At 44.1% G+C, this 19,827-nt stretch overlaps 1 protein-coding gene across 1 annotated transcript in view; it reads right to left on the bottom strand.

Annotated features, from left to right (window-relative positions):
- The window catches only part of LOC309593093 (deubiquitinase DESI2-like), a gene marked incomplete at its 3' end in the record, with an annotated part of 56,747 nt that overhangs the window by 17,936 nt on the left and 18,984 nt on the right, over positions 1–19,827 (bottom strand). The window contains exons 3-4 of the mRNA XM_082317222.1: positions 2,203–2,275; positions 748–841 (exon numbers count right to left, since the gene is read on the bottom strand). Of these exons, the coding sequence (XP_082173348.1) occupies positions 748–841; positions 2,203–2,275 (167 nt within the window). The remainder of the gene's footprint in view (positions 1–747; positions 842–2,202; positions 2,276–19,827) is intronic.

Below are 19,827 nucleotides of genomic sequence, written 5' to 3' on the forward strand. Positions count from 1 at the left end.
TTCCAGTAGGACAGAGGAGATGATTTCGTCATGATGGAGAAGGTTTCCTTGGGGTGGACCAAGAAGGAGCAGACAGAGAACTTTCTGCAGAAATCTATTGCTTCTCCCAATATTCACTCAATGGCGCTCATGCTTCTAAAAGTCTCCCACAACCCTTGACAAACTGGCCGTCTGGGAAGGTCAGGCCCCACCTGCCATGGGCAGTTCCTTGACCCACAGCCCCACAGTCTGAGCACCTTGAACAACACGTTAATGCAGCATCCTGTCAGGCTCCTCTAGCAGCTGGCCTGTCCCTTGTGACAGAGTAGCAATAAACACACGAGATGACTTCTGGTACTCTGTGCAGTATCCATAAATAGGTGATACTCATCATAAAAAGACTAGATTTTGTTTTTTCCCCTGTGCACTGGGTCTATGCAACACACAGTCACTCCCGTTCTTGCTGACAGGTGAAACTGGGAGTGCAGAAAAAAAAGAAAATAAGAAAAGAGAACTGCATTTATTTGTAAGTATGCTTTTAAACCCTGCCAAACACAGTTCAGCACTGTTCCCTGTTTGGTGTACACACTCTTTTATCGACATCCAAAATTCCTGCAGGGCTGCCTTTAAACCAGGATCATGTAAAGGATGCAGTGAGGGTGCTTATGAGAAGAGGGAAAGGGGGACCCAGAAGAGAGGACTTCCCTGCTCCCCCTATACTGATGGCTACCAAAGCGGAGAGGGGAAGAGGTAGAAAAGGGCCCTTACTTGAATTTAAAGGTCTCGCCAAGTTCTACCGCACTGCCAGGTGTGATCTCGAAAATCCCACTGAAAGGGTAGGGATGCCCTCCATAGGCAAACTCTGACAAGGAAAGAAACAGACTGTGAGTAATTGAATGAACGCAATGTCAGGAAAAAGTCTATGGCAGCTGTCTGCACAGCTCAGCATCAGCACCAGGGGCTGGGCCATGGCCATCATTGATTTCAGCCAGACTCTGAAAGCCATTTTCTCTGTCTGGTTACCTATTAGCCTGAGGGTGCCCTCACAGCCTCCCTCCATAATAACACTGCTGCTTTCCCACAGTGCCAGACGAACTCTCCAAGTCTGTCTCTGTGCCCATCCAGGTGGCTTCCTGTCAGTGGAAAGTTCTGTGGTGGAGGCATCTAGAAACACTACAAGAGACTGTTGATGGTGGTACTGAGCTGGAAGAAGTCTTTTCTGGAGTAGGGAGAAATCAAGTCTTCTTCTTCCAGAGGGATTTACAGGCAGTGACTGGGGATTCTTTTCAGAAAGCCAAGCTGATTGTGCTCTGCTGCCTCAGCACACAAGTTGAGCCAGGAGGTCCCTCCATGCCATAGAGGCCATCCTGCATGGCCTGTGACACACAGCCTGTAGACCTCACGGTGTTATCCACGCCATCTCACACGGCCTGTGCAAACTTCTGTGCTCAAGATGGAACATGGCACCCCAGGGGGTTTATCTACTGCATGGCACTGGCTAAAAATACCGTGAGTGAGATATCCCAAGTCATTCCCATTTAACGCTGAAGGAGGAAATGGGAAGTCAGTGATGCTAGTCTGTCCTTCACTGTACTACAGCTGTTTTCCCAGATCCCTTGACTGCTCCTTTTGCAATGGTTGCTCTAATCAGCTTCGACCCCATCCAGACCATTTCAATAGTCTTATGAGACATTTTCTTTTCCTTGTAACTAACTCTGCTGTTTCAAAAGAACAGTTTCCAAGATCTGGAAATCCAGCTTGCAAGATTTCTAGACCACAGACATTCATAAAGAATTACTGCAAAATGGATTTACTCTGACACAGAATTAGCACAAACATGCATATTCAGCTCACAAGACAACCACTGATCCGCCTCTCTCTTCCCCTTCCCCCATTTCTGCCCTTCTCTCTCCCCCTCCTTCACTGCAGAACAGCTTTCCAACATTGCTTCGTCCCTCCTGTCTGCCATCCTGCTACACACCTGCACAAGCTATAGAGGCTGCAGTTACATGCTGAAAATAAGAAGGGCTACGTGGGTCATGACAGAACTGCACGAGTTCCTGCTGGACTCCACAATGGACTCTAAAAAGAGAACTGGTTGAGTTTTTGACTCCTCAAAACATTCCTTGCCAAAAGCTATAAGTTTGCGGTACTTTTCCATATCAGACTAACCATACAGTTGTCCCCATGGTCTGCAGGTAGTGAAAAGGAAATACTTCATACCTCTGCCGTAGATCTCGATGCCAGAGTGGAAGACACCAATCCCCAAGGTGGAAGTGTATTCATTTATCCAGTACTACAGTAAAAGAAAAGCCACATTTGGAAGCATTAGTGGAAAAGAAACAATCTTGGCCTAGGATATATCCCCCATCTCCCATCCTGCGGGCAACTTGTCTTAAAGACAAGAGTGATTTTGAAATTACCTTGAGACAAACAAACTGGGACTCCTTACAGACCAACCGAAGTGGGCACTGTGTTTATACAGCTGACTGGGATTAGGTCTCCAAAAAATGCTCACTAGTCCTTTCCACATAAGGCATTTCCCTGTATTCCCTGATATAACTGGACCAGAACCTCCATAAATCCAGCTGCTACAGGATGTGTGATTATTTATCTATCTTCTCACTTAAATAGCTCATGCTGAGCCAGTTTTACCAACTCACTTGTCTTTTCTGATCTTCAAAGTCTTGAGTTAAAGAATCCCCAAATATTTTCTGCATACCATTTTACATCACCTCCCAACATCTACTTTTTATTAAGTTGCTTTTAGGCAATGAGATCTTGGAAAGAGAGATCCATTCCTCCAGTAGGTCAGAGGAGCAATTATCTATATGACCCTGGTAACTGCTGTATAGAAAAAAAGAAGCTCCGAGCATACTAGTCAACGTTTTGCTTAGAGGCATCACATACTATCAAGCATCGTTTCCAGAAGGGACAAGGGCTTGCTCCTCCAAAATTACGTCCAAGGTGACCACAGCTTCACCCAATTCAAAGACAAATTTTCAAGAGGAGCTGTTAAGTGACCTCATTGCTCTGGAGTCCAGCACTTCCCCAGTACATTTAGAGCAGAGGAATACTGCAGTCCGGTGCACGGAAGCGACACTCCTCCACCAAGCACTGCTCACTGTTTCCACCATACCATGAAGGACAGTGCAGATAGATACCCAAACAAGTCCCAGCTAAGCTAATTCTGGAGCGGGAAGCCACACGGCTGTGCCAGGGCAGTGCTGCATTGGAGATAATTAGCCCTGCTCAGCACCAGTATTTCTTAGGTTAGCTGCAGAGCTGTGCTGCTACAGAAATGATGTTTTCAGGCAATGAGTGGGAACTGCCTGTGCCTGGTATATTTACAGTTCACTTACAGCTACTGTGCAGTGAAGATGCATCTCTAGTAACTCAGAGCAACTGAATTCTTATTTTAATCAAGCACTGCAAGAAAAATGAGTGTTGTTCACTTGTCCCCATACAATGACATAACAGGTTCATTCAGCTAAAATTCTCTTTTGGGTCTGGTAGCTGCTTCTGGTGGAGCCAGAATAAGCTGCACCTTGCCTGGTGTCTGGTATCACTGAGCTGCCACAGTATGGGCGAGAACCCCTCTGCTGTCAGGTAACCAGAGGTCTGGCGTACTCCATCTACTTTCCTCACACTGCTTGCTTATGTATTTTTGATGACTGCAGTAGCTCTGTAGATCACCTAGAAATGCTTTCTGTGAGACCACTGCTACTGTGGAAAAACACCATAGCTTTGATAGGGAAAGTGCAGCCCCCAAGCCTGACTTAATGTATGGCCAGTCTTGATACCTTAAACCATTTCCCCCAAAATGCTTGCCTCTGGCAATGCAGCAGTTCACTTTCCCTCCAGAAAATGCTGTAATGCTTCTTGTTCTTTGTGAGTTTTGGTATCACAAATGATGTATTACCGCAGGAAGGCAGCAAGCCACCTGACCCTGGCTGGACCCCTGCCCACTGCTCTCTTCAGACCTCGTATAACCTCCACTTACCTCTTCACTTGAATTACGCAAACTCTTGTTTTTAGGATACATCAGAGCATTGGACTGGAGCTAGGTCAGGTAGCTCTCAACCTCTGCCAGTGCATTAGCAGTGAACCCTCTGTTGAACACCATGCCTCGTATTTAGGGACATGATGTGCCCTTGCCTTCTGCTGCCCTTCTACACAGATCTCTGTTGCCCTGTCTTCTGCAGCAGGAATATCCCAGCTCTGACTGGGGAAGAAGATACAGAGGTGGAGGCTACATACGTGAGTCCATATGACAGCAGCCACATCAGCCACATCTGCTGAGGAGCCCAAAGCCTGCCTCCCATGGACACATAGCCCTCAGTTCAGTTCTTTGATCTCCCAGATCTCATGGGATAACTCCTCAGACTGTCAGATAGTCTCAGTAAGCTTCAGAGAAACACTGGTTTCTACAGAGTCCCGCTGTAACACTCCCAGAGGATATGGTAAGTAGGTTGTCTTCTTCCCTCAGGCTGAGCTATTGTCTCACAGTAACAATACAAGCAAAACATGCCCAGGTCACGCCAGCTGCTTTGCTTAGAGGAGTAACTAATAGGAAGAGAAGGGAGACTTTTTAAATTAGAAATGCTCTTGCCAGTTATCAAAGTCAGAGCTATCTGCAGAGGCTGGTCTGCATCAGGCTTTGTATTTCAAACAAGGAAGTTAAACTGAAAGCCACTTTCAGCTATAGCTTTTTCCTCCTCCATGTTAAAGTTTATGTTGGATCCAAACAACAAATAAGCAAACAAGCAGCGAAAACCAAACCTCTCCTTGATTACCATGTTAGAACCATGCACAGAACATGTTCACCTCATATGTGCACGGCACTGCCAGAACACAAGTCCTCCCTGTCCCCCATCTGCCTGCACCGCTCTTGTTCCCTGCACAGAAGGACAGCTGCAGGACAGCTCTGGAAACACAAATGATGAGGAGGCCCCACCAGAGATAAGGGAGAGATAAGCAAAAGTATTTCTCTGGCTGATACCAGGTGTTATGACCATCACATGGACATTTCTGTATTTAAATGGTGTATTTTTCACTATGAATCCCTTTAATGAACTATTATGGACTGAACTGCAACAACCTCAGCCATACCCGAATTTGAACTGAACAGAAGCTGTACTGGTTTAGTACTTTCTTTCAAATAATTTCAATAACACAAAGGCGTTATTGAAGTGGGATCTGATTTGCATCTTGGTTCACTGCAAATAAAAATTTTCAGGACTATATCTATTAGCAAGACCAAAATGCAAAGCAGCTCTGAATCATGGCCGCCACTGTCCTCATCTCACCCCTGTCTCCAGGGTGCTGCAGAATCTGCCTCCGGTGTGCGACTGAACGCGCAGTGAACGCCTCACAGCACTTTGGCACAGCCCACGGCTTGTCTCGGGAGGAAGCTATGCTAAAGTGAACATGTCAGTCACTTGCTGAGCTGGAAGAGAGAATTCAAGCCAGATTTGAAACCCGGTTTGTACACACATGCACAAGCTGGCCTCGATTTCCAAGGGGTTTGCAATTCTGAGCATAAGAACAGCAGCAACAGTCAGCAAATACTCGTCTCAGGAGTAAATTGGCTATTGCTTAGATTAAAAACAAAAATCTGCAGCCTGTTCTGAGTCAGATGGAAGAGCCAGGGAATCAAATACAGCAGTATCTTAAAGGGAGCTGTGATTCATGCCTGCATCGCATACTGCCTGCAAAATCATGCCGTAAACTCTACACAAAGGGACTTGGAGCATTCTGTCTCATTTCCATCTTCAGAGACAGCGAACAGCTCAGAAGCGAAGAGAGGCAGGGAGGAAAGCTAACCAAACTGCAGCTGCTTCACAAAAGCAGCAGATAGCCCAGGACTCAAAGTTCAAACCCAGAGAGGAACGTCTTTGCATTGAGGGTTTGTAGTGTTTCGGTTAAGATACATACAGGTCCCTGACAAAGTAGAATTTGAAAGTTTACAGTTTTTATTCAAGCCTTCCCTGATTTCCTGGTTGGTTTGGTTCAGAGATCAAAATGTCTGGTGAGACAGATAGTTTAGATTCTGGGAAATACTCTGAGTCAGTTGTTGTGTTACTCACTTCATTTATCCATCCTTCACGCAGAGGTAGAAGTGAAAGGCTCACCGAGACAGTGAACCATGTCCTAACTTTCCAGAAAGGAAAGAAACTAAAAAGCTTCATTATATTGATATGCTTCTGGTAGGTCTAGGATGGAGAAGCAGATGGGGTGATACTAGCAGGTTATGTCATCCTGGGACTTTTCAGAGCAGGAGTTCCTGGGAACTCCTACCAGAAACATGGGTTTCCAGATAGGAGAGGCCCGTCCATGTAACCACTAACTTCTACCATCAATTAATATCATAACATAACACTGAAGTTTCTATCACTAACTTTCTCTTTACCTCCCTACTTCAGACCATTATTTTCCATGGTGTATCACCAAAATCTTTCCTGCGTAACTGTGCTGAGCAGCTTAACTAACCAGCTCCCTAGAGGCTGGAGACAAGACCACGTCTGTTGCTATCTCAGGTATTACTTTCTCTGAGCAGCCAACACACTAAGCAATATTCCACTTATCACCCTAGTACAGACTGGATCTTCCACTCCACCACATCCATCCGCTGCTGAACAGACACTCACCCACCCTTTCCTATGATCTGTATGAACACACAGAAAAGAAATCCACTGGGAGTTGCTAAACAAATCTGGTTTCAGCAAATAGTTGCAAACTCTGAATATTCAAAGGAAGCGTTGTAGATCCTTGCTATGCCCTTCTACTCTTCACTAGGTATCACACGCGATCATCATCTGAGCCAGAATACCAGGCTAGATTGGGGTTTTGTTCTGACCTAGCCCAATTGCTCTGATGTCTGTGCATGACCATACACACTACTTTGAAAAAGACACCTTTACCAAGGATGGGTGCAGGTGATGAACCAGTAATTAACCATATCTCCTCTCAAAGCACCATCTGCATATAATTCAGTAGGATTATTTCCTTTTCCCTGGCAAAGCTTTGTTTCTAGGAGCAAGAGAATAACAGTAAAGGGGGACCAGAGCTACAGATGATATTCTGACATTGCTAGTGAGCAAGGACCATGTTAAGGGACTGAAGGAAATGGCCAAGTCACCTCACCCTCTGCTCGTCTTCAGATCATGGAGCACTCCTGGCAACACAGGTCCAATAACAGACTGCCCTACCACCTAGGCTTGATTTTAATCCTTTCCTCTTTGAGAGCCAAGTCACACACCATCACACCAAGCTCTCCTTTGTAGAGATGTCTCCTCCCTGTAGGATGGGGGAGCTTGCTCACTGCAGAAGAGACCTTTGGCTCAACAAATCCAAGAGGAGGACACCCAGGGCTCCAGATGCTAAGTAGTGTGCTCCATGAAAGGAGTCAGACTGGCAAGGAGCATCTCTTCACACCTCTGGCTTTATTAGATACACTGTGGAAAGTCTTTTCCCAGAGGCTTAGTCGTGGGCTTGGCAGCGCTTGGCCCCTGTGGTCAACTTACCTAGGCAGCCTCATGAGAGTGTGTGTACTAATAAATGCACTGATCTATCATATTTCATACACCAGAAAAATCCTCTGCTATGTTAAAGCTCAATATAAAAGCTAGGATTAAAGACAACATCAGACTGATGCAGGAGACCAGCCAGGGAGCATCAAAGTAATATCTCAGCATTATTTTCCGAGATGTGTTGATCCAGATGCAAAATATGAGAGCACAAAAGACGAAGCTAGAGAACATCACTTCAGGAAACCAGTGAGTGCAATCCCAGCCCTACATGGTCAAGTGCAAAACACTCAGCAACTTCAGAAGAGTTTCAGTTTCCTCCAAGACATTTTTCTAAACCAGGATCCAGAATCTTGGGTTCACAGAGGTGGAAGGAGAGAGTCAAAAACAGATCACAGACTTTATTCCCTGAGTAATGCTTGCGGTGGTGAAGGAAGCATTACCTCAACTACAGACATGCAGGACAGGGGGCTTCCCGCAGATCTTTGCCAAAGCACTTCAGTCATATTGCAGCAGCGCTCACTTATGTCCCACAGCCCTAGGCATGCACACAGTTCTGCCAATATGTCTGAGTCCTTCTGCTGTTCACCCCTTCTAGCCTGGAGCTCTAATAATAAAAACTCACTGTCATGTGGAATGACATCAAATTATACAGCATAGCTGCTATTAGTAAGTTTTCTTTAGCAATTGGATGAGACCCAAGCTCATTTCAGTGTGACCTGCATCTCTCTTACACTCAGTTCTCCAGAGGTCCAAGGCTTGTGTATTAACCAAGCCTAAAATGCTATTTTCCTAATATACTGTGAATACAGATTAAGCAGGAAAGGATTTAAATGCATGTGGGCAGAACAGCAACTAGAAAAGGAGCTTAACAGGATATTGAGAAGTGGAGTGATGACACGGACCTGTCTTTGGTACTTCATACCTGGGGAAAGCTATCTGGGTGGCTCCTCACTCCAGCGCACGCAGAACACTACTCTTCCTAGCTGGAGGATCCCTTCCTGTGCCAGGTCCTCTTCGCTGTTGGCAAAAGCTGTCAATCTGCAAGTCACGGGCCAGGGTGTGACAGCCTGTCAGGTCACTCCAAATCTGATTAGCCAAAAGTGGCTGCTTTAGCCAGGTATGCTAACTTTCACTGAAAATGCCAGATGGTGGTAAAGAAACAAAATACTGCAGTAAGCAAGTCTCTGTTTATAAACGGGCTCAGCCTCCAGTTGCAATAGGCAATAGCTTGCAAGTCTCAAGAAAAACAGTTCTCAGTGTGGTCATTGGCATATTTGCAAACAACCCAACTGGCAGAACTGATCGAAGCTTGAGGAACTACAGGGTTTCTTCCAGGAGAGCATCCAAGTGCTGAGAAATCTGCAGCTTCAGTGCAGCCAGAGCGCTTGATGTAGCTCTGATGAAGCAGGGATACAGGATTATGCAAGGACCCCACTCAAGGCCCCCACTTCAGACTTGGACTGGGACACTTCAGACTTGGACTGGGACAGGAGAACTGGCTGGAGAATAGACATCCAAGGAGGAGGGTCACATTACAAAAAGAAGAAAAAGACAAGGCCTCTCTTGGCATGCAACTGACTCCGCTCTGCTGCATTTTGAATCAAAGGAGTTTCTGCTGAGGACAGTTCTCCATCCTTCAGTTTAATATACTCTAATAGACCGGGAATTTCCTGGGAAATGACAGCCTGAAATTTACAACTTATACTGCTAAACGTATTCCCTCATTCCCTCATGCAAACCCACAAATGCTAAGAGACATAAGGCAAGATGCTCAACTGCACCCTTGAGAGGAGCGACAGGCCAAGCCTCCGTAGGTCTGCAACAGCCAACTCTGTCTCAGCAGCTCTTCTATTTCAGCCAGGTTCTTCCCTGCAAAGGATCTTTTCCTCTCAGGTTGGGCTAAATACATTCCTTAGCTGTCTGTTCAGGAGGAATTTCTTTGGAGGTTGCCGTGGTTTTTCAGACATTATAATATGCTTCTGAATTGCCTGATGCATGAGCCAACACTAAAATCTTTGCAATCACGAAGCATAAAGAGCTTATTTCAGTGGCTTCTAAAATGCTGTATGTGGATTAAAAACCGATGCTGCTGCTGAGGGAGAGTTGGAGATTACTTATGCTTCAGTGTTGTGACGCAATGCGATTTTACTGGAAGAATAGCAGGACAGAAGAAAATATTAATCATGCTGTGGAAAGGAAACAGTATGCATTTCAGCAGTTAACTTTTGGGTGTATTTGGAACATTTTAAATTAAAAATCTTAAGCAAGATTTAGCTGTGAGAATGGGATACATTCAGTGTTTCCACTTACAGCCTCATCCTACAAAAGGGCAGGCACAGTCTTGGCTCACTATACGGGTATTACTTGAAGTCTCTTACAGTTTTTGGCTTTCTTCATTACTGTTCCACTGTCTACCCTGTTGCACTGAGGGCAGACGTTGTCCTGAGCTTCCTACAGCCACATCTGGGAGGAATTTTACCACTGTATCTTTTGCCTCGAGCCATACACATTACTAGCCTGCTATTCAGAAGGTAGCCGATCCAGCATGCTCTCCGTTAAATACAGTTGACTCTTGCTGGGGACAGTGAACACTCATCCACCCTATGTTTCAGAGCTTGAGTGGGAACCTGCCTTACCAATGGAAAGAGAGGGCAGCTAGCTGGCTAAATTAAGCAACTATTTTCTGTCCCTGCAGAATGAACATCCCTGCCTCTTCTGTTTGCAAGTTCACACAGAAACCAGCAAAAGTTAATCCACCAGCCCAAGGGTTTGTCACACCAGTCATGACACTAATGGCCCAGCTTGGGTGTCTGTGTGCACAACATGGTATTTGTAGTAGATTGTTTGAGCCATATGAGAAGCAATATGCCATTTTTCCAACCTCCACCTGCTTTCCTTAACTTCAGTCCTGACTGTGCCTGAAGGAGTCAGCTGAAGGGGCCAGGGTGGGACTGGGGGCATCAAACAGAAATCACTGAGGGGGAGTTGCTGGAGCTAGGTGCAGCACATGCCAGTGCTGACAGCCTGTCCCAGACAGTGGTCTCATAATAAGCCCTGCAGAAGGACTATTCGTGCTGCTGCACACGACTTCACATGCTGTATCTCCTTAGTTTTGACAACTTTCATGTACAATCTTAATCTCAAGTATATGGAGCCAGAAAAAAAATGTCCATTTGCAGGATTACACTGAAGTGTATTTACTCAGGGAAAGTGCCTGAGAAACTTGGATGTGTTATAAACTTAGCAAAGTGCCAATGCCTTTGCCTTAGATGCATTCACAATGACAAATTGAGAGGTATTCAAAAAGAACAGCAGCAAAATGATCAGGGAAATGGCAAGACTGACTTATAAGAGCATTAATTCAGAAGAGATAATAGCGTGGCAAAGCAATGACTACAGATGACAAATTTGCAAACATTTGAAGGGTTGACATGAATTATGGGAGAAGACTTCTTAAGAGTTATACAAAAGGATTCAAGTAGGAGTAATATACTCAGCTTAAAAAGAAGAGAGACTTTGGCTAAGTGTTTATAAGTTTCTGGCAGTAAGAAAGCACAAGAAAACATTTGTATGACTGAAAGCCAGATATCAAGAAAGCCTTAGTGTGCCTGTGCAGGACAGAGCATTGAATGGTCTGAAATGTTTTCCTCAGCTAATGTGTAGGAGGCTGTTAACATCCTCAGTTGAGCATATTTCAGACCCTGCACATCTATGTGCATTGTGAGCCCTCAGCCCAGTCTTCAGAGCGTGTCAGGAAGTAGGCTTCCCATCAAAGAGGATTCAGGTGACTTAAAAAAAAAACATAGGGACATATATACACCATCGTTCACCAGGAGCTATCTGAAGCACAGTGCAGATGCTTTTACTCTGGAACTAGCTTGGCCCTGACATGCCTGGTAGGGTCAGAATTGTGGCCTCAGGGCTCTCTGTCCTTCATCTTGCAGGAAAGATGTAAATTAGATCTGTAATAATTAATAAATAGGGCTGTTAAATGATTTCTCAGATGTGGAGTAATGCTGTGGCTAGGCCCTGCTCAGACCAAGAAACATTAACACCTCCTTCTCTTTGTTGGTAAGGATCTTTGCTGTCTTCCGTGGACCTCTAACAGTCTCTTTCTCCAAAGAAGAGACTAGCCCTGTCCCAATGTCCAGCAATACAGAGGGAAAACAGACATTTAGTGCATCCTTTGAAAATGCACTCCAGTCTACATGCCAATCTTGCCTAGGCCAAAGCATCTGCCTTTGTTCAGAGAACCGGGCTGCAGATAACATGCACCCCAAGCCCTCCACAGAACAGCTGATTGCCTAACAGCCGCAGCATGTCCCTGAAGTGCTGAAAAGCACAGTCCATCTCTCTGCTCTGGCAGATAGGTAGCAGGGATTTGAACTTCAGCCTGTCATATTGAAGATGAACACCCTAATCACCAGCTATAGCTTCTCAGTCGAAGTGATGCATGCACATGTAAGCAGCTCCAGCAGGGGAGACATAGAGATCCATGACACCAAATAAACCAGCAGTTAAGACTTTCCTACCAAGGGCTCATCTAGATCCCTGCTCAGGTTCCTCAATTTCTCTCCCATAGCAGCAAAATACTAATATGACACTGATTCTTCTGCACTGGCTTGCTCTCTCTTAAGGTGTTCCTGCCTGACCAAACACAAATGTCTGCTCTTTGGCTAGTTCAGCCACACCAAAAGTCCATGCCTGACCACCTAAGGCAGATTTCTTGGGATGTCTTCTCAGGTTTCTAATGAGAACATCCAAAACCACTAATGTCTTTCAAACTACGGCATAGTTTGAAACACAGTAGTTTGAAACACCCTCCACTATGCTATCTCCATTCATAAGTAACTCAGGAACAAAGTATTGCCCAGCAGGATCCAATTCATAGGCACAGCCATCAGAGCCTTTGGGGGAGAAAAATTAATACCTATGACAAAAAAAAAAAGTCTGTCTGCTTATCCTGTTAACAAGGGGCAGAGCTCCATGGCTTGGTGGGCTGGAGCATCTGCTCTTCTTCCTGAATGATGTTTCTTTCAGTTATCCTCTGACAGTTACTCAGACCTGCCAGGTGATCCAGACAAACATACTCAATCCTCATTTCATATCATAAGGCTTGCTTACCTGCCAAGTCTGCCTTTTCTCCAAACCATATCTAGTCAGTGGCAGGGCAAGGCAGGATCATCTCCAAAGTGCCAGGCTGTGACCACCCTGAAGGGATGTGATGCAATAGATTAGCAATAAAGCCCCTATTGTCAGAGGTATGACCTTGAAGATTTTGATCAGCTGCATGCACACCACTTTCGACTTTATTTTGGCAGGAACATTCCCATAAGTGCTGCCATCTGAAGGCATACTGTGCCGAGGTAGAACAGGAGTGGGGAGAAGAACTCTTAGAGATGACTACCGAGTGGAAGGAATTAGGAATCAAGCTTGACTCAGAGCTAGAAATTTCTATAAAGATGAAAGGATTAAAAACCGAAAAGAAACGGACTGAGGGGGGAGAGAGAGAGAGCAAGAGAGAGCAGGTTCATCATCATCTGGCTCTTTGCCTATCCCTGAAGAAGTAAACCTCTCTGATGTAATACTAGAGGGGAAAGTCTCTCAGGAATTGCTACTCTGGAAACCATGAGGCTGAAGATTGTTCCTATGCACGGCAGAGAAGGAAACTATTGAGGTATACACTTTCTGTAAATTTAAAGATATACTCAAAGGTTTGTTTTGGGGTTGTTTGTTTTTTTTTATGGTCTCAGATCAGGTGATTCAACAAGACTCTGCTTCTCTACTTTGCAATTCTTCCTAGGATTTCAAAATACTTTACAAGCATTAAATTGTTAAGTCGCACAGAATTTGTGTGAAGCAGGAAGACCTTCTTCATTTTAGAGGCGGGAGAAGAAAATACCAGCATACAGCTTGTGCTATGACTATGAAGACAGAGCAAATCGGGAGCAGAGATGAGCTCAACATCCTGGCTCGAATGTTAGCAATCCAGCAACACTTCCATACTGCCCACCAAAAAGAAGTGATCTACAGGACTGTCATGAGGTTTGTTGAAGTGGAAAGAAGTGAGGCTCATCCACCACAGCTCCTCTTCTGAAAATGGATATCACAGTGGCTTCCTTTGCCAAAGAGACTATAACTTACTGAAAAACTAGCATCCTACTTGACAAACAGAATTAGAGAAGAAGAGTATGGAGCTTTTTAAAAGTTTCAGCTGTGATTTTTCAGCTTGAACTGTCTCCTGAGGAGTTCTAGCCTTAAAAGTCAAACCTCTTATTGACAACACTGTACTCATATTTGCTTTACAACCCGATTCTTTAACACTTTCACCAAGGCCAACAGCCTCCTAGATACACAAGGCAGGGACATCTACTCTCTTTATACCAAGAAAGTATAAGAAACTAGTTAAAACAACTTCTGACTTATGCCAAGTACCTACATGGATAACTACTTGGAGAAGACTGAGGTAACAACAAAGTCATTGTAATTACAGCCAGCACAAAGGGATAAGAAGTCTCTTTATGATGTCACAGAAGGACCAAGAACACCACAGGCAATGGAATAAATAGTCCTTTTGTTCCATCCTATTAATGCAGAGCACAACAACATATTGTTTTCAACCTGTTGTGCGGGGACCCAAGGGAGACAGCAGACTACTTCAAAGGAATCTGCAGGCAGGCAGGCTTACATTTGTTAGACAAAAGCTGACATCTTCAGTAGAAAAAAAAAATTAAAAATGAGAGGCACAAAGACTTTCAAGGAAAGAAAATTATTGCCCAGAAGAAAGGAGAGGAAAAAATCTTGGGTTCAAACAGGAGGTGGAAGCATGTTCAAACCTCCAGAGACAAACTACTGATGGAGGACAATTCCATAGCTAGGATGTCAAACAAGGGCTTGTGAGGTTCATATTCCCTGTTCTGCTATGGAAATACTACAGATTTACTTCGAACCAGGTCAAAACTAAAATTTCATCAGGATGTTACTACATTCAAATTCAAAACTGTGATCCTCCAAATTCTTCTTCAGATTCCCATTTACCTTGAAGTGTTTAACACCATTAGTATCAGCGATCCGAATGCAAGACCTTCCCACTCCACTACAGCTAAAACAGGTGGGCTCCATACTCAGATAACGAGCATTCCCAATAGAGATGGGGATCCCAGCTCTCCTTTCCAGCACTGATCATTTGCTGCTGGAAGTCGATGGACATAGGCCTCACTCTGGGATTCCCAATGGCAGCAATAGCACCTCACAGCCAGGAGTGAAACCTACCCACAAGTGAATCTAGATCCCTACAGAAAATAAAAAAGAAAGTAACACTCCCCCGATCTCCTCTCCATGAAAGTGCTATGTAAGGCCAAAATCCAGTCCAGCGCTTCCATGTCATATAGGCACGTAAATTCTCACTCCCTGTCTCATTCCCATTCACTTGCCAAAAACAGTTGTGCCTGTCCTGTGAGTCAAGAGCAGCAGCGTCAGAAAAGAGTGAGGTGGGGTCTGTTTGCACCTAAGGAATCTACACTCCATGCTGGCTTTGCTGGCCTGTGTTCAAAATACTTCACAGTGCCCATGATAAAAATTGGCTATGTGCCATTAACATTAGTTTGCTGTTGGGGGGGGGGGGGGGGGGATCAATATTTATCTGCAAGCTTCTGAGAAGGGAATCTCTTCTCCAGCATGGATGGGGGAAACCCTTTTACAATGTGAGCTGAGATTTTTTCCTGGAGAGTTTCCAGGGGCCATGCCTGGCTGGCAGTGCGCCTAACCAGCTTAGCTTAGAAAAATACTGGGAAATACAGATTCTCTCAGCTAGTGACTTGTTCTTTTTTCCCCTACAGTGCTTTGTCTTGTCTTGGATAAAACTCTTCAAATACAGTGCCAGTTTCACACAATGTCTCATCTCTGCATTATCTTTCCTACAGAAAAAGGATATGAGTGTATTTTTGCCATAATCGTACGCTCTCTCTGCTGTTACAGCACAATTACCAAAGAGTCACATTGCAGTGCTGTCTCCAGATTAGAATTTAAGGGATAAAACAGAAAGCAAGGGACTTGAATATAGCAATGATAAAATACTGTTGTGCCATGGAGATTCAAATATGCCTTCCCCCAAAAACCCAGTTTCTGCCGGTTTGAAGAAGACAATAAAAGGGTAGAGCAAGGATCATTTCCTTGAGAAGGGAACTGTCTAAAGAAGAGGCAGCTGTATAACCTAGCTCAATGCCAAATTGGGTTGTTGGAATAATTATCTTCTACAAAGCACAAAACTGATATAAAAATAGCGATAAGGGAAGTTCAGATAGAAACTCGTTTATAACCCATGACCCAAGGGCTTCTATACTGAGTGATTTTAGCACTGTTTAAAATGACCAAAGATACTAACCACTAATAGTTTTGGAAATGAGTAATCATTTCTGATTGTCAGCATTTAGCTATTGGATGCTGACAGACTGCTTTAAGGATACTTCCCTGCCCCGCCCCGCCATATGAAGATGCAACAGAATGATCAATATGTGCAGCATGCCATGACGGCTGGGAAAAGATTTAAAAGCCGTGGGAGTATCTTAATGACTCTGATGTAATGTGCTCTGCTGTGGTTTGTCTGGGGGCTACAAGGGATTTTTTTTTTTTTCTTTTCTTCCCTCCCCCCCTCCCCCCCCCCCCCAAGGATTCCCACTGTCTTTATTTAATGAGCAGCATTGGACATGCAGCTCTGAAATACCATTTAATAGCCATCCCTTGCTGAAAGGCAGAGATGATGGTTAGCAGCAGTGCCTGGCAACAAATCATCAGCGTTCAGTGATGATTTAGTTATGAAAATACTGTTTTGAGTGAAAACCATTTCAGATTAAAATGTGGGTGTTTGTCCCTTCAAAGGGACAGCCTCTGTGCTTGCTTCTCCTAAGGGTCACACACACCCTTGCACAGGGAGAGGCACAAACATTCCACTGCAGCTTCTTTGGAAAACACAAAATCTATCCTTTCTTACTTCTCCTTGCCCCCACCCTCTAAACAGCAGAGTATGTACGAGACCAGCATTGGAATATCATTCCGGCTGCCCTAAATATTTCCCTTCTTCTGGGCACAGCAATAATTTTACACTTGTGCTAAAGCAAAACTCCCGTGCTAGTCCACTGTGTGTTGCATATATCTTAGAAACAGACCTGAAATGACCCTAGTGATTCAGCCAACTGGTTTCTGCATGGAAATGCATCCCACGGTATCTCCACATCTGATATGTACCCAGTGAGATCAGGGATTGAAGGGGAAGAGGAAATACTTCAGTAAGATCAAGGAGGAGAATTTGCCTTATGTAGCAGGTTTCACTGGGAATATTTCTTCCCCTTCCTCCCCCCCATTTGTATTTTTTTCTATAAAAATCCATTAGATACTGCAACTGCATCTTGGCTCCTATTTATTTTAGTGAAAAGAGAAATGGTTTTATATTTGTACCACAGCACGCAAGTGGTATTGTCTGCCAGATCCCTCAGAGACCTGACAAAAAATTCTCCTGCATGCAGAGTATACATCTCATCCGAACTGTGGCCAGGCTAATGCGGGAGAAAGAGGTAAGCACTGTGAATGCCTCATCTAGCTCACAACATCCTCTAATATCAGAGAGATCTGCTCTCAGATTAAACTATCCCCCTGGTTTAGCCCTTTTAAGAACCTTCTAGATGCCCAGATATCTATTGTAGGAAAACAAAGCCTTATTCAGTTCTAGCTGACCATGGCCCACCACCTTTCTCAAAAGTGGATTGTAACTCATTTCTAGGAGTGAAGAAGCACACTCCAAGTACACCCCCATTTTGATTAGTACCAAAAATAAGAGCCCATGCTCTTTATAATAAGACACTACACACATAAGTCATATTCCATACTCACCCAAAAATGCTTCTCAGAGAACCAGAGACCTAAAAAAAATCACCACACTCTTTCCAAAGTGATCCATAGGGCAGGAGAACAAGAGCAGAACTCCATAGAATTGGGCCCAGCTTAGATACGGATACAACTCCCGCAAGAGATGAAGGGTATTGTACAACAGATGTGTATCTCAGTTCTCCTGACTTGATTTTCTTTAAGTTCACTCATGCAAGCTAAGGAATACAAATGGTCATAAACCTATAAATTAAGCTAATTATCCTGCAGACCAAGAGAAAAGAAAGATTTCTATTCCTATATAACAGGGAAGTATCTGGACACTCCAGCAACGAAAGTCATGCAAGTGATGCATCATTGAAGTGATAGGTTTGAGACCATTCAGTTCCCACTCCATATATCTGCCTTCTCATGAGTTAGATGGATGCATGCAAGAGGTAAACAGATTCATCAAACAAATAAGATCAGCATCACAGCCTGAGATATATTTCATCTTATGTGAAACTTTCGTTTGCTCTATGAAGTATGAGTTCTGTAGCATTTATATAATTCATTTTGCTGCGCTTCCCTTTAACACCTCAAAAATCTTGCTCAGCCTCTCTTACTGGAAGAGACCAAAAAGAGGTAAAAAAAATTAGTCAGTATAAAACTTCACAGAGGAAACAAAGTTGTATTTGGCTAAACATTATGACCAAAGTAATGTTTGCATCAGTGTGAGATATCTTTGCATAATGTTTGCATAGTGGGAGATATAAGGGGTAAGGGTCACAAGATGGAGTTAAAGAAACAGTCGCTGTTCGCGTGCATCCTATCAGATCTAGATGAAAAGCAGCTCATAATCTCTTTAGAGCCAGAACTCTTTCTTTCTCTTGTTCCCACTTATACAGTATCTTCATGAAATATGGTGGAATCCCAGTTCGTGGCTGGGGCTCATAGTTGGTATCACAAATAATTCATTAACAGCAAGACAAGGCAGACACCAGCATGCTGTAGCCAGGAGAGCATTACTTCATTCCACAGGAGAACACAGATAAAACTTGCACAAGCCAATAGGATATATTTGCTCATGCATCACATGTACAAACATAAATACAGTCTGTATGTATACAATGAAGTCTTAGAGAACAGCAGTGTTTTAACTCTCTGGTTTACATGAGGTTTCCTGCTGGTGATACGCAAACATGCCCAAGAGTGTGTACAAAGCCAACCATGGATAGACTGACAATCAGCCTCCCTTCACATACGCTATTTTAGTAATCAAGCCTAGAAACAGGGCCAGTATTTCAACAAAGGTGCAGCACTATAGATTTGTCTTTGGCAAGTCTCCTTATGGGAACAATTTTCTACTAGCCATCCTCCTCCAGGACATGGTTACTTGCACAGGAGTGCTGCTGAATCCCTAGAAATGCCTGTGGTTTCTGTGGCAATAGTTAGCCTGCTCAGAGGACAGCCTCCTTCAGCAATTACAAAAAGAGGCAAATTTCTTAACTCTCTCCCAGCTTACTTTATCCTCCAAGGTGTATTTGTACACTGTGAACCATGAGAGTAAATACACAACTTCGTTTGCTGCCCTTCAGCAGCAGCAACTTCCAGGTAACCAAGCATGAAGACAGTGCTGGATATATCAATACTAGCCACCAACGCATCTTTTTCCTCTCTCTTTGTAAAAAACCACCACACACTGTGACATGAGCTTCATTTCTATTTTGTGTAATCTTGTAGCCATGGTTGCTACCTCACTTGAATGCTAATACCATTGGGGTTTGGGCACCTATGCTTGCAAATAATACCTTCTTTGCTTTCCCTTCCAACTCCATCCTAGCAAGGCACAGGCTGTTTTTCATCTGTGTGATCAGCTGGCAATACACAACGGATGTGAGCAAGACCAGCCTGATGCTGAATCGCTGTGTTGGTGCCAGTTCTAAAGAAAAACACTCCCTCCAAGAGAAAAAATACTGACTAGGTTCAGCAGAGAGATAGGACGGAGAATAACATGCTTCATGTCACAAGTGATCCTTTGGAAGATGGTTGAAGTAAACAGGAATCAGTCTTGAGTTTTAAATGCTTAAAAGCACCAAAGCTTTTGGAAGCACCCAGACCCTCCTTTTCTTTGGAGTGCGGAACTACTTGGCATTGTAGCATTCAAAGCTTAGTTCAAGTGCATTCACATAAAAGATTTAGACAACATGAACCCAGAAATTAGGGGTGGGAAAACTCCAAGGTATCCAGCAGACAGCACTGCAAACAGAGCGCCCTCCTACTGATCATTCCTCATCCAAATTGTCTCAGGATCCTGTGCTTTCAAAAGCAGATGAAAACATTGTCACTTTTAGCTTCTAGATAGACCTAAAAAAGAGAAGGATAGCCTCTCTGGTAACATTTAGCTGTTTCTTCAATCCTTCCTCCAACATGTCAGAAAAGAAAAGTCCGTAGGGCC

Source organism: Platalea leucorodia (genome assembly GCF_965183815.1).
Source record: "Platalea leucorodia genome assembly, chromosome: 7".
Classification (NCBI taxonomy): domain Eukaryota; kingdom Metazoa; phylum Chordata; class Aves; order Pelecaniformes; family Threskiornithidae; genus Platalea; species Platalea leucorodia.